The sequence below is a fragment of the Falco biarmicus genome, chromosome 8 (assembly GCF_023638135.1).
Source record: "Falco biarmicus isolate bFalBia1 chromosome 8, bFalBia1.pri, whole genome shotgun sequence".
NCBI classification, from domain to species: domain Eukaryota; kingdom Metazoa; phylum Chordata; class Aves; order Falconiformes; family Falconidae; genus Falco; species Falco biarmicus.
Genome location: NC_079295.1, coordinates 45,885,396 through 45,903,590, shown reverse-complemented (window position 1 = coordinate 45,903,590; position 18,195 = coordinate 45,885,396). Strand labels below are relative to the sequence as shown.

General features: G+C 61.1%; 3 protein-coding genes across 3 annotated transcripts; all 3 read right to left on the bottom strand.

Annotated features, from left to right (window-relative positions):
• Positions 1 to 2,118: 2,118 nt before the first annotated feature.
• Positions 2,119 to 5,307, bottom strand: LOC130153423 (protocadherin gamma-A2-like). Its single transcript, XM_056348149.1, has one exon. It carries the CDS (start codon positions 5,282 to 5,284, stop codon positions 2,627 to 2,629), a length of 2,658 nt encoding a protein of 885 aa, XP_056204124.1. The 5' UTR covers positions 5,285 to 5,307; the 3' UTR covers positions 2,119 to 2,626.
• A 1,505-nt stretch (positions 5,308 to 6,812) lies between these two features.
• LOC130153427 (protocadherin gamma-B2-like) lies at positions 6,813 to 10,029 on the bottom strand. Its single transcript, XM_056348154.1, has one exon. The coding sequence runs from the start codon at positions 9,466 to 9,468 to the stop codon at positions 6,835 to 6,837; it is 2,634 nt and encodes an 877-aa protein (XP_056204129.1). The 5' UTR covers positions 9,469 to 10,029; the 3' UTR covers positions 6,813 to 6,834.
• A 4,950-nt stretch (positions 10,030 to 14,979) lies between these two features.
• On the bottom strand, positions 14,980 to 18,060 carry LOC130153817 (protocadherin gamma-A10-like). Its single transcript, XM_056349174.1, is given in 2 exon segments — positions 14,980 to 17,651; positions 17,654 to 18,060. Coding segments are annotated over 2 exon segments (3,024 nt in total). The 5' UTR covers positions 18,006 to 18,060.
• Positions 18,061 to 18,195: the final 135 nt, after the last annotated feature.

The following is an 18,195-nucleotide window of genomic DNA, read 5'->3' as shown; positions in this document are numbered from 1 at the left end:
AGCATGGACAAGAGGCACTAACACGTGACACATTGCTAAACAAAGCTCTGCTGATAATGGCAAGTAAACCTACATGCACAGGAAAACAAGAAAAGAAAAAACAAACCATAAATGGACAAACATGAAAAGGAAGCATCAGAAGACGAAGTGTTGTCAGAGAAACTCACTGGGAAGTCTTTTTGGTCTTCACTGCAGGCATTGAAATTCCTCCCTGACAGCACCTGGAAGTCACACAGATCTCAATCTGCCAGTGTGGCCCTGAAGTCTCACCCTGGACTGCATAGTAGTACGGGGCGTCATTTTAAGAAATAGTCATCAGCTCCCAGAAACCTTTTTTTCTGCTGTGTGGCCCGTTCATCTCCCACAAATATGAAGCAATATGTGTAAACACCTTGTCATCGGTCTCTTTCTCATGCTCATTCTCCTGGGCTACTACAGAAGACTCTCTCTTAGCTTCTGCTTGCTTTTCCTCACAGGCAAAAGTCTGTCTTTGGTGGCTGAAGGAAGTATTTGCTGCAAAATTCCACGCACAGTTTCAAATGCAAAAGCACTCTGCAGAAAGCGGGGAAATGAACCACGACCTTCCAGAACACAAAGGCCTGAAAGACAGTGTCATTACAACTATGAAGAACTCCACATCACAATGTTACAGGGGCAGACAGATGGGCAATGCAGTTTCACAGAGGAATTGAAGCCGTTCTTCCCGTGCATCATGGTCCAACACAAACAGTTCCTGCGCAAATTGCTAGAGGACAGACTTTGGCTTTCAGGACAGGACAACCAGGACCACTGCCTGAATGGCACAGGCCTTGGCAAAAGGCACAAAACCAGACCGTTGCTCAGCCAGAACCATGCTGACCCACCTGTTTCCTTGGCTCCAAGTCTCCCTCTCACCCTCCTGGCTCTGCGCCCATAGCCTTCAGTTGCACCACGGACAGTAACCAGTGTTTTGGCCACGTGTCAGCCACAGGCAAAAGAGCATGTCATTTGGTGGCACCTTAGGGAAACAGAAGGGCATCAAAGTCTTTGCCTTGGCAGCTGTACAACCTCATGGTATGGATGGGAAGTGCTTTGCCAGCCCAACAACTAGAAGAGACCTTCAAATGTTGTAAGGGTCACCAGGCGCAATGAGGCCCAGCTTTAGGCCTGGACAACCAACAAGGAAAGAACGAGACATCTGCTGCAGAGAACGAATCACAGCTTCACAGTTCAGCCCCTGCCAACTGCAGAAGCTATGCAAGAAGAGTATCTAGTTGGTAATAAGCACGTGAGTGGCTCACACCAAAGACCACAGCCACATTTCCTCAATGGAATGTCTTTGCAGAGTAGAAGAGGGAAAATGCATGGAACCACAGCTGCGGGCTCCCTGTAACAACTAGGACAAACTGAAATTTTACAGCACCATTACATCTTCCAGACATTTCAGATGTCAGGCACAGTAACCTTTTTCACCTGCCCGGTCTCTGGACAGGCAGAACTTTTCACCCTGCCCAAACATTACATAACGGGAAGGCTACTTCTGCAGACAGACACCACTGAAAGAATGGTTGCACACACACTTCTCCTTACTGAGAACAAGGATCACAACACAGATGCATGCAAAGGGATTTCTCTGCACATCACACTACTTCAGGGAAATACACAGCGTTCTCAAGTGCATAAGCGATACGCAGCTCCGATAAAGACCCAGTCATCCAAGGATCACCTCAAAGATACACAGTCCTACTACAGCACATGGGCAGCTTGGAAGATAGATGGTTCCCAAACCACGACATAAAGTGCACGTCAATGCTCACTAATTGCCATGTACAGCACATATCACTCAACAGGAAGAATAAATTGATGAATGCAGTGAAGCCTGGGAACTAACAAAACACTTGTGTTGCTTGTTACTCCAGTAACATTTTATGGAAACACAGCTATGATTGTCTTCCTTTTTACAGCAGTGACCACCAAAGCCAGGTATGTGACAGTCAGAGTAATTTAGCAGATCTGATCTTGCACACATTATCTAGCGATACCGACTCACATCCAGATCATCACACCGAACAAGGCAAGAAATCAATCCCTGCTGAACTGAAGGGATCATAGCATTCTCTTCTCAAGCACTGCACTTAGGCTCAGGAACTAATTCAGTTATTTAGCAGGTAAATCATACTCAGTTGGCTCCTCCCAAAGCTGTCTTTGTGGCCCTTGCAATAAGCACATAATTAAGCCATTTGTTAAAGACACCGTGAAAACCTGTGAACACACAGGAAGGAACTCCCAGGGCTCGCAATGCAGCTGGAATAACATTCCTTTGGCCAAACGACATGTCTTGTGCCCTTCTACAGCTGCTCACAGACAGCTCCCAGGACGCTCGTCAACAGCCCCTCACAAGTCGCGTGGTGTTCTTGGACCCACCTAATGTGCCAGCACCTCTCACCAAAGGGCCAGTCCCCCAGGCCACTTCTCTGTGACATAAACCATTATCAGGCCTGGAAGCATTCCAAGAAGGGAGGCGCCTTCTCTGCAAGGTTCTCTAGAGGAGCCTCGGGGTGGAAGCCGAGCAAAGCAGGAGTCCCGAGCGCTCCCTCAAGGCCATGCACTCCCACACACCCCCGCGCCTGTCCTGCTGCGGTCGTGCCTACGCCTCCTCCCCCCGCCAGCCCCGCGAGAGAGCGCCAGGGACCCTCACCGCCCCTGCCTGCCACCGCAGCCGGAGCGCCGGATGAGCCAGCCAGGCACGGGCCCCGCGGGAACGAGAGGCAGGAGCGCACCGAGGCCCTGTGCCCGCAGCTGCCGCGGCCTTGCCTGCGTGCGCAGAGGGAAGGCAAGGGGCAGCGAGAAACTCCAGAGCGGCAGGAAGGAAAGGCAGCCAAGCGCGGGCAGAGGCACTCACCGGGGGCGCGGCGGGGTCGTCGCCGAGCAGCGGCGCGGGCTCGTCGGGCGGCGGCCGGGCCGGGAGGGTGTCGCAGCAGCTGCCGGCCGACAAGCGGAGCTGGCTCTTGCGCGAGCCGGCGGTGAGCGACACCTCGTGCGAGTAGGAGTGCAGGAAGGCGCGGACGCCGTCGATGCCCACGAAGTGCGAGGCCGGGACGCCGCGCGCGGCGCCGCTGCCCGCCGCCAGCAGCTGCGAGCGGCGCCAGCGCCGCAGGCGCAGCGCCAGCAGCAGCAGCAGGAAGGCGAGGAAGAGGCAGGACACGGCCGCCACGGCCACCACCAGCCAGCGCGTCAGGCTGCCGGCCGGCTCGCCCGGCGCCGCCGCCGCGCTGCCCAGCTCCGAGAGCAGCTCGGCCACGCTCTCGGCCAGCACCACGGTCAGCGTGGCCGTGGCCGACAGCGCCGGCCGCCCGTGGTCCTTCACCACCACCACCAGGCTCTGCCGCGCCGCGTCGCGGGCCAGCGGGAAGCGCGCCGTGCGCACCTCGCCGCTGTGCAGCCCCACGCGGAACAGCCCCGGCTCCGTCGCCTTGGCCAGCTCGTACGACAGCCACGCGTTCTGCCCCGCGTCCGCGTCCACCGCCACCACCTTGGCCACCAGCGCCCCGGGCTCCGCCGAGCGCGGCGCCAGCTCCACGCCCGCCCAGCCCGCGCCCGGCGCCGCCGGCGGGTACAGCACCTGCGGCGCGTTGTCGTTCTCGTCCACGATCACGAGCCGCACCGACACGTTGCTGCTCAGCGCCGGCGCGCCGCCGTCCTCCGCCCGCACCCACAGCCCCACCTCGCGCACCTCCTCGTAGTCGAAGGAGCGCAGCGCGTACAGCGCGCCCGTCTCCGCCTGCACCGACACGTAGGACGAGAGCGGCGCGCCGCGCACCCGACCCTCCGACAGCCGGTACCGCACGCGCGCGTTCTGACCCCAGTCCGCGTCCGCCGCCCGCACCGTCAGCACCAGCGCGCCCGCCGCGTTGTTCTCGGGCACACGGGCGCTGTAGCGCGCCTCCGCGAACACCGGCGCGTTGTCGTTCACGTCCAGCACCCGCAGCGCCAGCACCGCGCCGCTCCACAGCGACGGCGACCCGCCGTCCGCCGCCCGCACCGTCACGTTGTACTCCGCCACCTTCTCCCGGTCCAGCTCCCTCGCCGTCACCACGCGGTAGTAGCCCTCAAACGACTTCTCCAGCCGGAACGGCAGCCCCTCGCCGATGCTGCACCGCACCTCGCCGTTCGCCCCCGAGTCCCGGTCCTGCACGTGCAGCAGGGCCACCACCGTCCCCGACGGCGCGTCCTCGGAGATCGCGCTCAGCGCCGACCGCACAGAAATCTCGGGCGCGTTGTCGTTCACGTCTGTCACGCTGATCGCGACTTTGGCAGTGTCGAAAAGGGACCCACCATCATGTGCTTGCACCTCAAGATCGTACGATTCGGCTTCCTCGAAGTCCAGGCTACGCACAAGCTTTAGCGATCCCGTCTCAGCGTCCAGGTGGAAAATCTCCGATGCCAACTCCCTCGTTTTCGTCAACGAGTATTTTACGTGCCCGTTCAACCCCTCGTCGGCGTCGGCGGCCGTGACGGTGAGGAGGACGGAGCCCACGGGCACGTCCTCCGGCACACGCACCGTGTACTCGGCCTGGCTGAACTGGGGCGCGTTGTCGTTCGCGTCCAGCACGGCCACGCGGATCCGCGCCGTGCCCGTCCGTGCCGGCTCGCCGCCGTCGCTCGCCCTCAGCACCAGCTCGTGGAACTCCGCCTCCTCCCGGTCCAGCGCCTTGGCCAGCACCAGCTCGGGGCGCTGGTCCCCACCGGGGCCCGCCTGCACGGCCAGCGAGAAGTGCTCGTCGCCGCTCAGCTCGTAGCTCTGCAGCGAATTCGCTCCCGCGTCCGGGTCGTGAGCCCTGGCCAGGGGAAACCGCGACCCCGGCGCTGTCATCTCGCTCATTCGAAGTTCTTTTTCTGCCTCTCGGAAGCGGGGCGCGTTGTCGTTAATGTCTGTGATCTCCACGTCGACGCCGTAAACCTTCATTTCCCCGTCCACTATCACCTCACAGCGCAGCACGCATTGCTGCAGACCCTCGCAGAGCTGCTCTCTGTCTATCCTCTCTGCCGTCACCAAATGTCCCGTCTTCCCGTGCAGGGCGAAATACTGCGCCTTACCTTCGCAGACAAGGCTCACACCGAGTTCGGGGAGCGCGGGCAGCTGCAGCGCCAGGTCCTTGGCCACGTCGCCCACGAACGAGCCCTTCGGCATCTCCTCGGGCACCGAGTAGCGCAGCTGCCCCCACGCCGCCTCCCACGCCGCCAGCAGGACGCACCAGAGCAGGGCTCGCTCCCGCCGGCCCCAGCGCCTCCCCGCCGCGTACATCCCTGCTGCGGCACCGCCGGGAGATCCCCGCCGCCTCACACCGACACGGGCACGGGCACGACTCGCCGCTCCGATCCCCTCCGCCTGGCTGCAGCGCGGCTCCGCACCGCGGGGACGCTCGCAGACCGCCCGGCCGCCGAGCCAGCCAGCGAGCGAGAGAGCGAGCGAGCCGGGCCGCAGCGGGCGGGGCTGCCTGCAGCGCTCCGGCCTTCCTCTCGCTCCTCCTCGGTCAACAGCGGCGCCCGCAGCCTCCTCCCGGCACTGCAGGCACCGAGCGCTGCCGAGCGCGGCCCGCCCGGCCTCCCCACGGGCAGCTCGCCGGGACGCGGCACTCGCCGCGGAGGCAGCGGGTCCCGTCCAGCGGGGATCTCCGCCGTCGCCTTCTCTCCCGCCCGCCCCTGCCTGGCTCCCCGAGACCATCCCGGCCAGGGAGACAGAGCGCGCCTCCCGCGGCTCGCCTGATGCTTCCGCACGGCAATGATGACTGCCTAACCGCCATGGATGCAGCGGATCGTTGCAGCAAAAAGTAATTTTTCTCGTAATACGACGCTCAGACCAGTAGTCCAAAACCACAAACCCCTGCCCACCACCACCACTGGCTTCTGCAGCCGTCACGCTGGAACGACCGGTACAAGGACAGCAAAAGCAAACAGGCTCTGCAACACAAAACACGACGTCCAGAGCGTCCCCCGGGAGACAGAGGGATCAGGCTCATTCACCCAGCCGCCAGGAACACGCCCCAGATTAAACGCTCCGCCACCGCTGACGGTCATTAGGCGGTTAAAGGCTAAAGGGGGTGGCGGCCAGCAACACAGAACCTCAGCGCCCCACCCCCGCCCAGCCAGCCCCTGACGAGGGGCGTTGCTCGGGCACCTGCACGGGCTCTGGGATTTCTCCCCGCAAGACGCAGGATAGCTTATGTACATTCACATTTATCCAAGACATTCGATAATTCGATACTGATAATTCTATAATCGGTTTCAACGACCGCGCAGCGGCTTTCATCTTCTCAAAAATCACGCTGTAAGAGCTTGACGCGTGGCAGGAAAACACTCGTCTAGTTCGTGAATCTTCCCGGCCGTGGGACACAGCTTTCCCACCGAATGCTGTAGGAAGCGGCAGAAGACAAGGACGGCTGCAAACCCTAAGCCACGCGGACGAAGTGCAAGTGTGCAAATGCACTTCGTTCGACTGCCCAAGCGCTGTCGTTTTGCGTACCTCATTGTAGTCTTAGGTATGTTCTCAGGATGGGAAGACAGGCTCTGAAACACAAGAGGCGACTTTTTCCCCTCCCTTTTTTTTTGCCGTTCTACCCCTGCACTTGTCTCAGACAGAGAGACAGAACAGGGCCAGTAAGGAAGAGGGAACTACCACCCAGGAAAAAGGAGAAATAATAGCGCACAGAACTCGGGAAAATCACGCCCTGATGAAATTTATCTGCCCCCCGAATGCAGCCGTTCCTGCAGACTTCTCCAGAAGATGGGAGGGCACCTGGTGGAAGGAGGAAACTGCTCACTGGCGGGGAACAAGCGCAGGGGTAACTGCCCCGGTCACGGCGCCACGCGCACCTTCCTGTGGGAAAGAGCATCAAGGGGCAGGCGGAGAGCCCGTGCGTGCCTCCGTTCCCTGGCGGGGACACGGCTCAGCGCTGCCCCTGCACCGCCCCCGCGGGAAGCCCCGGGGAAGAGCGGTCGGCGGCTCGGAAAGGCTCGAGGGGAGGAGCGCGAGCGCGCGGGCTTACCGACCTGCGGTGCGTCGGCGTCCGCGGGCGGCTCTCCCGCGCCGGCGCTGCTGCTCGGGCTCGGCTTCCCGCAGGGCTCCCCGCCGAGCAGCTCCTCCGCGGGCAGGCTGGGCAGCGGCGGCGGCAGCCAAGCGCCCTCGGCGACGGCGCGGCCCGGCGCCACGCACAGGTTGTAGGAGTAGGGCAAGGTGCCCTCGCAGAAGTCGGCCGGGAAGGCGGCGCCGGCCACGGAGAAGCGCTGCGCGCCCAGGCAGCGCAGGACGGCGGGCGGCCCGGCGCCGCGCACCCGCGCCACCACGGCCAGCGCCACGCTCAGCAGGAACAGCGCGGACAGCAGCGCCAGCGCCAGCACCAGGTAGAACTGCAGCTCCGCCGGCGCGTCGGCGCCCGCCGCCCGCTCGCTCAGCTCCGGCAGCGCCTCCTGCAAGCTCTCGGCCAGCACCACGTGCAGCGTGGCCGTGGCCGACAGCGCCGGCTGCCCGTGGTCCTTCACCACGGCCACCAGCCGCTGCTTGGCCGCGTCCCTCTCCGACACGGCCCGCGCCGTGCGCACCTCGCCGCTGTGCAGCCCCACGCGGAACAGCGCCGGCTCCGGCGCCTGCACCAGCTCGTACGACAGCCACGCGTTGCGCCCCGCGTCCGCGTCCACCGCCACCACCTTGGCCACCAGGTACCCGGCTTCGGCCGAGCGCGGCACCACCTCGAACGGCCCCGCGCCCGCCGCCGCCCCCGCGCCCGCCGCCGGCCACAGCACGCGCGGCGCGTTGTCGTTGCGGTCCAGCACGAAGACGCGCACCGTCGCCGTGGAGCTCCGCGCCGGCGCCCCGCCGTCCTGCGCCCGCACCGCCACCGCGAACTCGCGGCACTGCTCGTAGTCGAAGGAGCGCTGCGCGTACACCGCGCCGCTCCGCGCCTCCACCGACACGTACGGCGCCGCGCCCGCGCTGCCGCCCGCCAGCCAGTAGCTCACGCGCCCGTTGGCGCCCGCGTCCGCGTCCCGCGCGCGCACGCGCAGCACCGGCGCGCCCGCCGCGTTGTTCTCCGCCACATAGGCGCTGTAGGCGGCCTCCTCGAACACCGGCGCGTTGTCGTTCACGTCCGACACCTCCAGCACCAGCGCCGTGTGGCTGGACAGCGTCGGGCTGCCGCCGTCCCTGGCCACCACCGTCACCCGGTGCTCGGCCGCCTGCTCCCGGTCCAGCACGCTCGCCGTCACCACCTTGTATGAGCCGCCCGACGACGCCACGATCGACAGCGGCGCCTCGCCCGACAGCTCGCACGACACCTGACCGTTCTCCCCGGAGTCCGCGTCGTTCACGTTCAGCAGGGCCACCACCGTGCCGGCCGGCGCGTCCTCGGGCACCGGGCTCGACACCGACAGCACCGTGATTTCGGGCGCGTTGTCGTTCTCATCGGTGACCTCTAGCTGCACCTCGCAGTGCGCCGTCAGCCCGCCGCCGTCCCTCGCCTCCAGGCCGAAGCTGTATTTACTCCTCTCCTCGAAATCGAGTGGCCCCGCAGTCCTGACCTCGCCGCTCTCGCTGTCCACGCTGAACAACGCGCGGACGCCGTCGGGGACGTTGCCGAAGGAGTAGGAGACCCGCGCGTTGGAGCCCGCGTCCGCATCCGTGGCCCGCACCCGCAGCACCGGCGACCCCGGCGGCAGATTCTCCCGCACTCGTGCCTCGTAGACGCTTTTACTGAACACGGGCAGGTTGTCGTTGGCGTCCGTCACGTTGACGCGAACCTGCACGGTCCCGGACTTGGCGGGGTCCCCGCCATCCACCGCCGTCAGCACCAGCTCGAAGGAGCTCTGCTTCTCCCGGTCCAACGCGCGTTCCAGCACTAATTCTGGCTGCGTCTTTCCACCCGGGATCTCCTTGGCGGCCAGGCTGAAGGACGGGTTGCTGCTGAGCTGGTAAGTCAGCTGCGAGTTGCTGCCCACGTCCGCGTCTCGGGCCATCTCCAGCGGAAAACGAGCTCCTGGAAGCGTCCATTCACCGATGTCGAGGTGGAGAGCAGCCTTGCTGAAGTTCGGCGCGTTGTCGTTGACGTCGTGGATGGCGACGTCGACGTGGAAGACGTTGAGCGGGTTCTGCACCAGCGCCTCGAAGCTGACGGCGCAGGACGGCGACTCGCCGCACATCTGCTCCCGGTCCAGCCTCTCGCTCACGTACAAGTTCCCGTTCTCCTCGCTCACGCTGAAGTATCTCAGCTGCCTCTTAGCGGCAGACGCCACCCGCAGCTTGCGTGCCGGCAGCTCGGCCGGGCTCAGCCCCAGGTCCCGCGCCAGCGGCCCCACCAGCGAGCCTCTGCCCAGCTCCTCGGGGATGGCGTAGCGGATCCGCTCCGGCGCCGCCCGGCAGCACAAGCACAGCAGCACGGCGGGCAGCAGCGCTCGCCCGGCCGCTGGCCGCCGGCTCGGCCCCGGCCTGCCCGCCATTCTCGCCAGCGCTCGCCGCGCTCCTCCCTCCTGCCGCTGCCCTCCCTCCCTTGCAGCCCCGCTCCGCCACGAGCGCGGGGGCCGCCGGAGGACAGCGATCTCGGCGCCGGCTCGGACGCCGCTGCTCCCCGCGCCGCCTCTCGCCGCTGCTGCCCGTGCCGCTGCCGCTCTGGCCGGCGCCGTGCGAGCCAGCAGCCCGTGGGGGCAGGACGCTGCGGCGGCTGCGGCTGCGGCTGTGGCTCCAGCGCCGCTCCGCGTCGGCCAACAGCGGCACCCGGAGGCGCCACGACGCCACCGCAGCCGGCTGATGGCCGCGCTCCTCGGGGCGCGGGGGCTGCGCCGGCCCCGGGGGCGTTCAACGCTCAGGTACACTGCCAGGGGCTTTCGGTCACCTCCCCCATCGCAGAGAGTGCTCAGCACCCGATACGCGCGGCAGAGCAGAACACAAAGGAACTCAGCCGCTCTTGGTGAAATCGGCGGCAACGAGAAGAGCAACACACGGTTTGATAGCTGCAGAAGACTTCATTCTCCGTTCTGCTTTCCTTGCCTGGGACGAGTACCATCAAGGAAAAATTGGTGTTGGAGTACTCAGTGAGGCATCAGAAACCGAATGAAGCAAAATCCTCTGCAGTCCTCTCATGCCAGTACTGCATGGGGAATCTTTTGTTCTCTTGTTAATTCTTTATCTGTTGTAAATTCTTCCATTGGGGGAAGAAAATTTATTCCGGGAAACGTATCACCCCAAAGGCCACGTGTATAGCTCTGTGCTAAGAGAGCAGAATAACCCTTACTAATTTCATTTTGATTCACAGAAGTTCCTGCTCAAGCATCTCCATACTTGAGGGGCTGACCAGGGAAGTGCAAAGCCACACCGAGTCTTTCATGCATCCAAAGAATGGTTTGGGATGGAAGGGACCTTTCAAGTTCACCTAGCCCAGTCCTGTGCCATGGACAGGGACCTCCTTCACTAGGTCAGGTTGCTCAAAATCCCGTCTAACCTGTCTGTAAACCCTTCCAAGCATGGCACATCTACAACATATTTTGAAAACCTGTTCCAGTGTCTCACCACCCTATTTATAGAACGTTTCTTCTTTCTGTCTAATCAGAAACATCCGTCTTTCAGTACAAAACCATTGCCTTTTGCCCTTTCACAACAGCCCCTCGTAAAAAGTCTCTCTCCATCTATATTATAAGCCCCATTTATACATTGAAAAGGTACAGTAAGGTCTCCCAAGAGCCTTCTTTTCTATAGGCTGCAGAATCTCTAACTCCTTTAGCCCTTCCTCAACAGCAGAGATAAATGGCCAAAAGAGGCACGGTCATCTTACAGAGCCTGGGTCATCACATGTTCTAGCCCTTAGACCATTCATTTGACTTTCTCTGGACTCTATGTAACTGGCCCATATCTGTTGTGACTGTGGGCCCCAGAGTTGAGCGCAGTCCTGCACCTGGGGTCTCATGAAAGCAGAGCAGAGGGGGAGAACCACCTCCCTCAGCCTGCTGGCCACGCTACTTCTTATGCAGCCCAGGATGTGTGATTGGCTTTCTGGGCACAAAGCCCACATTGCCAGCTCATGTCCCATTTGTCACCCACCAGTACCCCAGTGTTGTTCTCAATCCTCCCATCCCTCAGTCTGTATTGAAACTGGGGATTGCCCAGACTCAGTTGCAGCACGTTGCACTTGGCTTTGCTGAACTTCTAGTCTGCAAAGCTGTCTCCGGATTCCATCCCTTCCCTTGAGTAAGTCAACTCACCTTCAAGTCGTCTCCAAATATGCTGTCACTGATCCAAATTGCACTATGAACTTTATAAAATAGTACTCATCCAGGTACAGACTGTTGAGGGACACCACATGTTACTGGCTTCCACTTGGACATTGAGCCATTGACTTGAACTCTTGAGACATGGCCATTCAGCCAGTGATCTAACAGTCCCATATTTCTCCAGTTTAGCAGGCACCGTATTTTGGGGGACTGTATGGAGGATACCCTGCACATCATCTCCTATTATCACTGGGTGTTCAAACCTTGCTTCGGCTGGATTACCACTCTGCACTTTGAGGACTGCAGTAGGGATGGTCTTCCTCTTTCTCACTACAGACAAGTGTGCCTCTGGGAGCACACGTATGCCTAGGAAAGCCTTCCTCTTTGCAGCTCTCAACATCAAAGGGGTGTATGCGATCTGAGCCTGCACTCTGGGAATTGCAAGGGACCTGACCTTCCCTATGTCATCAGGCACACGGAGGTCAAATTCTAGCTCGTGACAACAAGCGAAGCAAGAGTCAGAATCATGCAGGAATGAAAGCATCACAGGGAATAGTATTTCTTAGGCCACACTGTCTGAGAAGCAGGAACCCCAGTTGCACACATGGTACACCGTCAGGCACACAGTTGTGTTAACTATAACAAGGAAAGAAAATGACTATCTGTTCTTCTACAATCTCACACACACAGCTCCCCTCTCTTCTCTCCAACGGTACACAACTGGTTGATTTGCTTCTGGCCTTCTCAGAGTTGGAAAAGACACACCATGCTAATACAATGCACTACAATCACACCAAGAGGGCAGTTATGTTTCCTCGCCCCAAGTCTGAGAACAAACAGAAGGATTGTAAAGCACACCACTGAAAAAAGGACAAAATAAAAGAGGAACATCCCTCCAACAGAGTCAGGGTCATCACGCTGTCTGCTGAGGTGGAATCTCCTCCCCTCTTTTAGCACACACGCTCTTCCATAGAGATGTGGCTTCCTCTAAGGTCATGTTTAAAGAGATTCCTCCCAACAATAACAGAACACAAAGATACTCTGACATCTCCTGCCTTTCACACTCGCTGTAGCATGGACAACAGGCACTAACACATGACACATTGCTAAACCAAGCTCTGCTGATAATGACAAGTAAACCTACATGCACAGGAAACCAAGAAAAAAAACCCCATAAATCAACAAAGCAAGGCAAGGAAGCATCAGAAGACGAAGTGTTGTCAGAGAAACTCACCTGGAAATCTTCTTGGTCTTCACTGCAGGCATTGAAATTCCTCCCTGACAGCACCTGGAAGTCACACAGATCTCAGTCTGCCAGTGTGGCCCTGAAGTCTCACCCTGGACTGCATAGTACTAGGGGGGTCATTTTAAGAAATAGTCATCAGCTCCCAGAAACCTTTTTTTCTACTGTGTGGCCTGTTCATCTCCCACAAATATGAAGCAATAAGTGTAAACACCTTGTCATCGGTCTCTTTCTCATGCTCATTCTCCTGGGCTACTACAGCAGACTCTCTTTTAGCTTCTGCTTGCTTTTCCTCACAGGCAAAAGTCTGTCTTTGGTGACTGAAGGAAGTATTTGCTGCAAAATGCCACGCACAGTTTCAAATGCAAAAGCACTCTGCAGAAAGGGGGGAAATGAACCACGACCTTCCAGGACACAAAGGCCTGAAAGACAGTGTCATTACAACTATGAAGAAACTCCACATCACAATGTTACAGGGGCAGACAGATGGGTAATGCAGTTTCACAGAGGAATTGAAGCCGTTCTTCCCGTGCATCATTGTCCAACACAAACAGTTCCTGCGCAAACTGCTAGAGGACAGACATTCCCTTTCAGGACAGGGCAACCAGGACCACTGCCTGAATGGCACAGGCCTTGGCAAAAGGCACAAAATCAGACCGTTGCTCAGACAGGACCACGCTGACCCACCTGTTTCCCTGGCTCCAAGCCTCCCTCCCACCCTCCTGGCTCTGCGCTCACAGCCTACAGCTGCACCATGGACAGTAACCAGTGTTTTGGCCACGTGTCAGCCACAGGCTAAAAAGTATGTCATTTGGTGGCACCTTAGGGAAACAGAAGGGCATCAAAGTCTTTGCCTTGGCACCTGTACACCTTCATGGTATGGATGGGAAGTGCTTTGCCAGCCCAACAACTAGAAGAGACCTTTAAATGTTGTAAGGGTCACCAGGCGCAATGAGACCCAGCTTTAGGCCTGGACAACCAACAAGGAAAGAACGAGACATCTGCTGCAGAGAACGAATCACAGCTTCACAGTTCAGCCCCTGCCAACTGCAGAAGCTATGCAAGAAGAGTATCTAGTTGGTAATAAGCACGTGAGTGGCTCACACCAAAGACCACAGCCACATTTCCTCAATGGAATGTCTTTGCAGAGTAGAAGAGGGAAAATGCATGGAACCACAGCTGTGGGCTCCCTGTAACAACTAGGACAAACTGAACTTTTACAGCAGTTATATGTTTCAGACATTTCAGATTATAGCACAGTAACCTTTTTCACCTGCCCGGTCTCTGGACAGGCAGAACTTTTCACCCTGCCCAAACATTACACAACGGGAAGGCTACCTCTGCAGACAGACACCACTGAAAGAAAAGTTGCACACCAACTTCTCCTTACTGAAGAACAAGGATCACAACACAGATGCATGCAAAGGGATTTCTCCGCTCATCACACTGCTTCTGAGAAATTTCTCAAGTGCATAAGCGATATGCAGCTCCGATAGAGACCCAGTCATCCAAGGATCACCTCAAAGATACAACAGTCCTACTACAGCACAGGGGCAGCTTGGAAGATAGATGAGTCCCAAACCACGACATAAAGTGCACGTCAATGCTCAATAACTGCCATGTACAGCACACATCACTCAAACAGGAAGAATAAATTGATGAATGCAGAGAAGCCTGGGAACTAACAAAACATGTGTCTTGTTTGTGACAACCAAAAGCATTTCCTCCAGTAACATTTTATGGAAACACAGCTATGATTGTCTTCCTCTTTACAGCAGTGACCATCAAAGCCAGGTACGTGAGAGTCAGAGAAACGTAGCAGATCTGATCTTGCACACATTATCAGAGATGATGACCCACCTCCAGATCATCACAATGAGCAAGGCAAGAAGTTAACCCGTGCTGAATTGAAGGGATCATGGCATTCTCTTCTTAGAGCACGGCACTTAGGGTCAGGAACTAATTCAGGTATTTAGTAGGGAATGAACACTCAGGTGGCTCCTTCCAAATCACTTGTAATGGCCCTTGCCATAAGCACATAATTAAGCCATTTGTTAAAGACACCGTGAAAACCTGTGAACACACAGGAAGGACCTCCCAGGGCTCGCAATGCAGATGGAAAAACATTCCTTTGGCCACCAACATGTCTTGTGCCCTTCTACAGCCCCTCAAGGATAGCTCCCAGGACGCTCGTCAACAGCCCCTCACAAGTCGCGTGGTGTTCTTGGACCCACCTAATGTACCAGCACCTCTCACCAAAGGGCCAGTCCCCCAGGCCATTTCTCTGTGACATAAACCATTACCAGGCCTGGAAGCATTCCAAGAAGGGAGGCGCCTTCTCTGCAAGGTTCTCTAGAGGAGCCTCGGGGTGGAAGCCGAGCAAAGCAGGAGTCCCGAGCGCTCCCTCAAGGCCATGCACTCCCACACACCCCCGCGCCTGTCCTGCTGCGGTCGTGCCTACGCCTCCTCCCCTCGCCAGCCCCGCAAGGGAGCGCCAGGGACCCTCACCGCCCCTGCCTGCCACCGCAGCCGGAGCGCCGGATGAGCCAGCCAGGCACGGACCCGCGGGAACGAGAGGCAGGAGCGCACCGAGGCCCTGTGCCCGCAGCTGCCGCGGCCTTGCCTGCGTGCGCAGAGGGAAGGCAAGGGGCAGCGAGAAACTCCAGAGCGGCAGGAAGGAAAGGCAGCCAAGCGCGGGCAGAGGCACTCACCGGGGGCGCGGCGGGGTCGTCGCCGAGCAGCGGCGCGGGCTCGTCGGGCGGCGGCCGGGCCGGGAGGGTGTCGCAGCAGCTGCCGGCCGACAAGCGGAGCTGGCTCTTGCGCGAGTCGGCGGTGAGCGACACCTCGTGCGAGTAGGAGTGCAGGAAGGCGCGGACGCCGTCGATGCCCACGAAGTGCGAGGCCGGGACGCCGCGCGCGGCGCCGCTGCCCGCCGCCAGCAGCTGCGAGCGGCGCCAGCGCCGCAGGCGCAGCGCCAGCAGCAGCAGCAGGAAGGCGAGGAAGAGGCAGGACACGGCCGCCACGGCCACCACCAGCCAGCGCGTCAGGCTGCCGGCCGGCTCGCCCGGCGCCGCCGCCGCGCTGCCCAGCTCCGAGAGCAGCTCGGCCACGCTCTCGGCCAGCACCACGGTCAGCGTGGCCGTGGCCGACAGCGCCGGCCGCCCGTGGTCCTTCACCACCACCACCAGGCTCTGCCGCGCCGCGTCGCGGGCCAGCGGGAAGCGCGCCGTGCGCACCTCGCCGCTGTGCAGCCCCACGCGGAACAGCCCCGGCTCCGTCGCCTTGGCCAGCTCGTACGACAGCCACGCGTTCTGCCCCGCGTCCGCGTCCACCGCCACCACCTTGGCCACCAGCGCCCCGGGCTCCGCCGAGCGCGGCGCCAGCTCCACGCCCGCCCAGCCCGCGCCCGGCGCCGCCGGCGGGTACAGCACCTGCGGCGCGTTGTCGTTCTCGTCCACGATCACGAGCCGCACCGACACGTTGCTGCTCAGCGCCGGCGCGCCGCCGTCCTCCGCCCGCACCCACAGCCCCACCTCGCGCACCTCCTCGTAGTCGAAGGAGCGCAGCGCGTACAGCGCGCCCGTCTCCGCCTGCACCGACACGTAGGACGAGAGCGGCGCGCCGCGCACCCGACCCTCCGACAGCCGGTACCGCACGCGCGCGTTCTGACCCCAGTCCGCGTCCGCCGCCCGCACCGTCAGCACCAGCGCGCCCGCCGCGTTGTTCTCGGGCACACGGGCGCTGTAGCGCGCCTCCGCGAACACCGGCGCGTTGTCGTTCACGTCCAGCACCCGCAGCGCCAGCACCGCGCCGCTCCACAGCGACGGCGACCCGCCGTCCGCCGCCCGCACCGTCACGTTGTACTCCGCCACCTCCTCCCGGTCCAGCTCCCTCGCCGTCACCACGCGGTAGTAGCCCTCAAACGACTTCTCCAGCCGGAACGGCAGCCCCTCGCCGATGCTGCACCGCACCTCGCCGTTCGCCCCCGAGTCCCGGTCCTGCACGTGCAGCAGGGCCACCACCGTCCCCGACGGCGCGTCCTCGGAGATCGCGCTCAGCGCCGACCGCACAGAAATCTCGGGCGCGTTGTCGTTTACGTCTGTCACGCTGATCGCGACTTTGGCAGTGTCGAAAAGGGCCCCACCATCATGTGCTTGAACCTCCATTTCATGTGAGTACACGTCCTCGAAGTCCAAATGGTCCTTAACGGATATTTCCCCTGTCTCAGTGTCTAGGTAAAAAAGTTCTGACGCTCTGTCTGAAATTCTTTTAAAACTGTATTTCACGTGCCCGTTCAGCCCCTCGTCGGCGTCGGCGGCCGTGACGGTGAGGAGGACGGAGCCCACGGGCACGTCCTCCGGCACACGCACCGTGTACTCGGCCTGGCTGAACTGGGGCGCGTTGTCGTTCGCGTCCAGCACGGCCACGCGGATCCGCGCCGTGCCCGTCCGTGCCGGCTCGCCGCCGTCGCTCGCCCTCAGCACCAGCTCGTGGAACGCCGCCTCCTCCCGGTCCAGCGCCTTGGCCAGCACCAGCTCGGGGCGCTGGTCCCCGCCGGGGCCCGCCTGCACGGCCAGCGAGAAGTGCTCGTCGCCGCTCAGCTCGTAGCTCTGCAGCGAATTCGCTCCCGCGTCCGGGTCGTGAGCCTCGGCCAGGGGAAACCGCGACCCCGGCGCTGTCGTCTCACTCATTCGCAGTTCTTTTTCTGCCTCTCGGAAGCGGGGCGCGTTGTCGTTAATGTCTGTGATCTCCACGTCGACGCCGTAAACCTTCATTTCTCCGTCCACTATCACCTCACAGCGCAGCACGCATTTCTCCACCAGCCGGCAGAGCTGCTCTCTGTCTATCCTCTCCGCCGTCACCAAATGTCCCGTCTTCCCGTGCAGGGCGAAATACTGCGCCTTACCTTCGCAGACAAGGCGCACGCCGCGGTCGGGGAGCGCGGGAAGCGGCAGAGCCACGTCCTTGGCCACGTCGCCCACGAACGAGCCCTTCGGCATCTCCTCGGGAACCGAGTAGCGCAGCTGCCCCCACGCCGCCTCCCACGCCGCCAGCAGGACGCACCAGAGCAGGGCTCGCTCCCGCCGGCCCCAGCGCCTCCCCGCCGCGCACATCCCTGCTGCGGCACCGCCGGCAGATCCCCGCCGCCTCACACCGACACGGGCACGGGCACGGCTCGCCGCTCCGGGCCCCTCCGCCTCGCTGCAGCGCGGTTCCGCACCGCGGGGACGCTCGCAGACCGCCCGGCCGCCGAGCCAGCCAGCGAGCGAGAGAGCGAGCCGGGCGGCAGCGGGCGGGGCTGCCGGCAGCGCTCCGGCCTTCCTCTCGCTCCTCCTCGGTCAACAGCGGCGCCCGCAGCCTCCTCCCGGCACTGCAGGCACCGAGCGCTGCCGAGCGCGGCCCGCCCGGCCTCCCCACGGGCAGCTCGCCGGGACGCGGCACTCGCCGCGGAGGCAGCGGGTCCCGTCCAGCGGGGATCTCCGCCGTCGCCTTCTCTCCCGCCCGCCCCTGCCTGGCTCCCCGAGACCATCCCGGCCAGGGAGACAGAGCGCGCCTCCCGCGGCTCGCGTGCTGCTTCCGCACGGCAATGATGACCGCGTAAGGGCCAAGAATGCAAAGGAACGTACATTTTTCTCCAAATACGACGCTCAGACCATTAGTTCAAATCCACAAACCCCCACCACTGGTTTCTGTAGCCGTCACGCTGGAACGACCGGTAC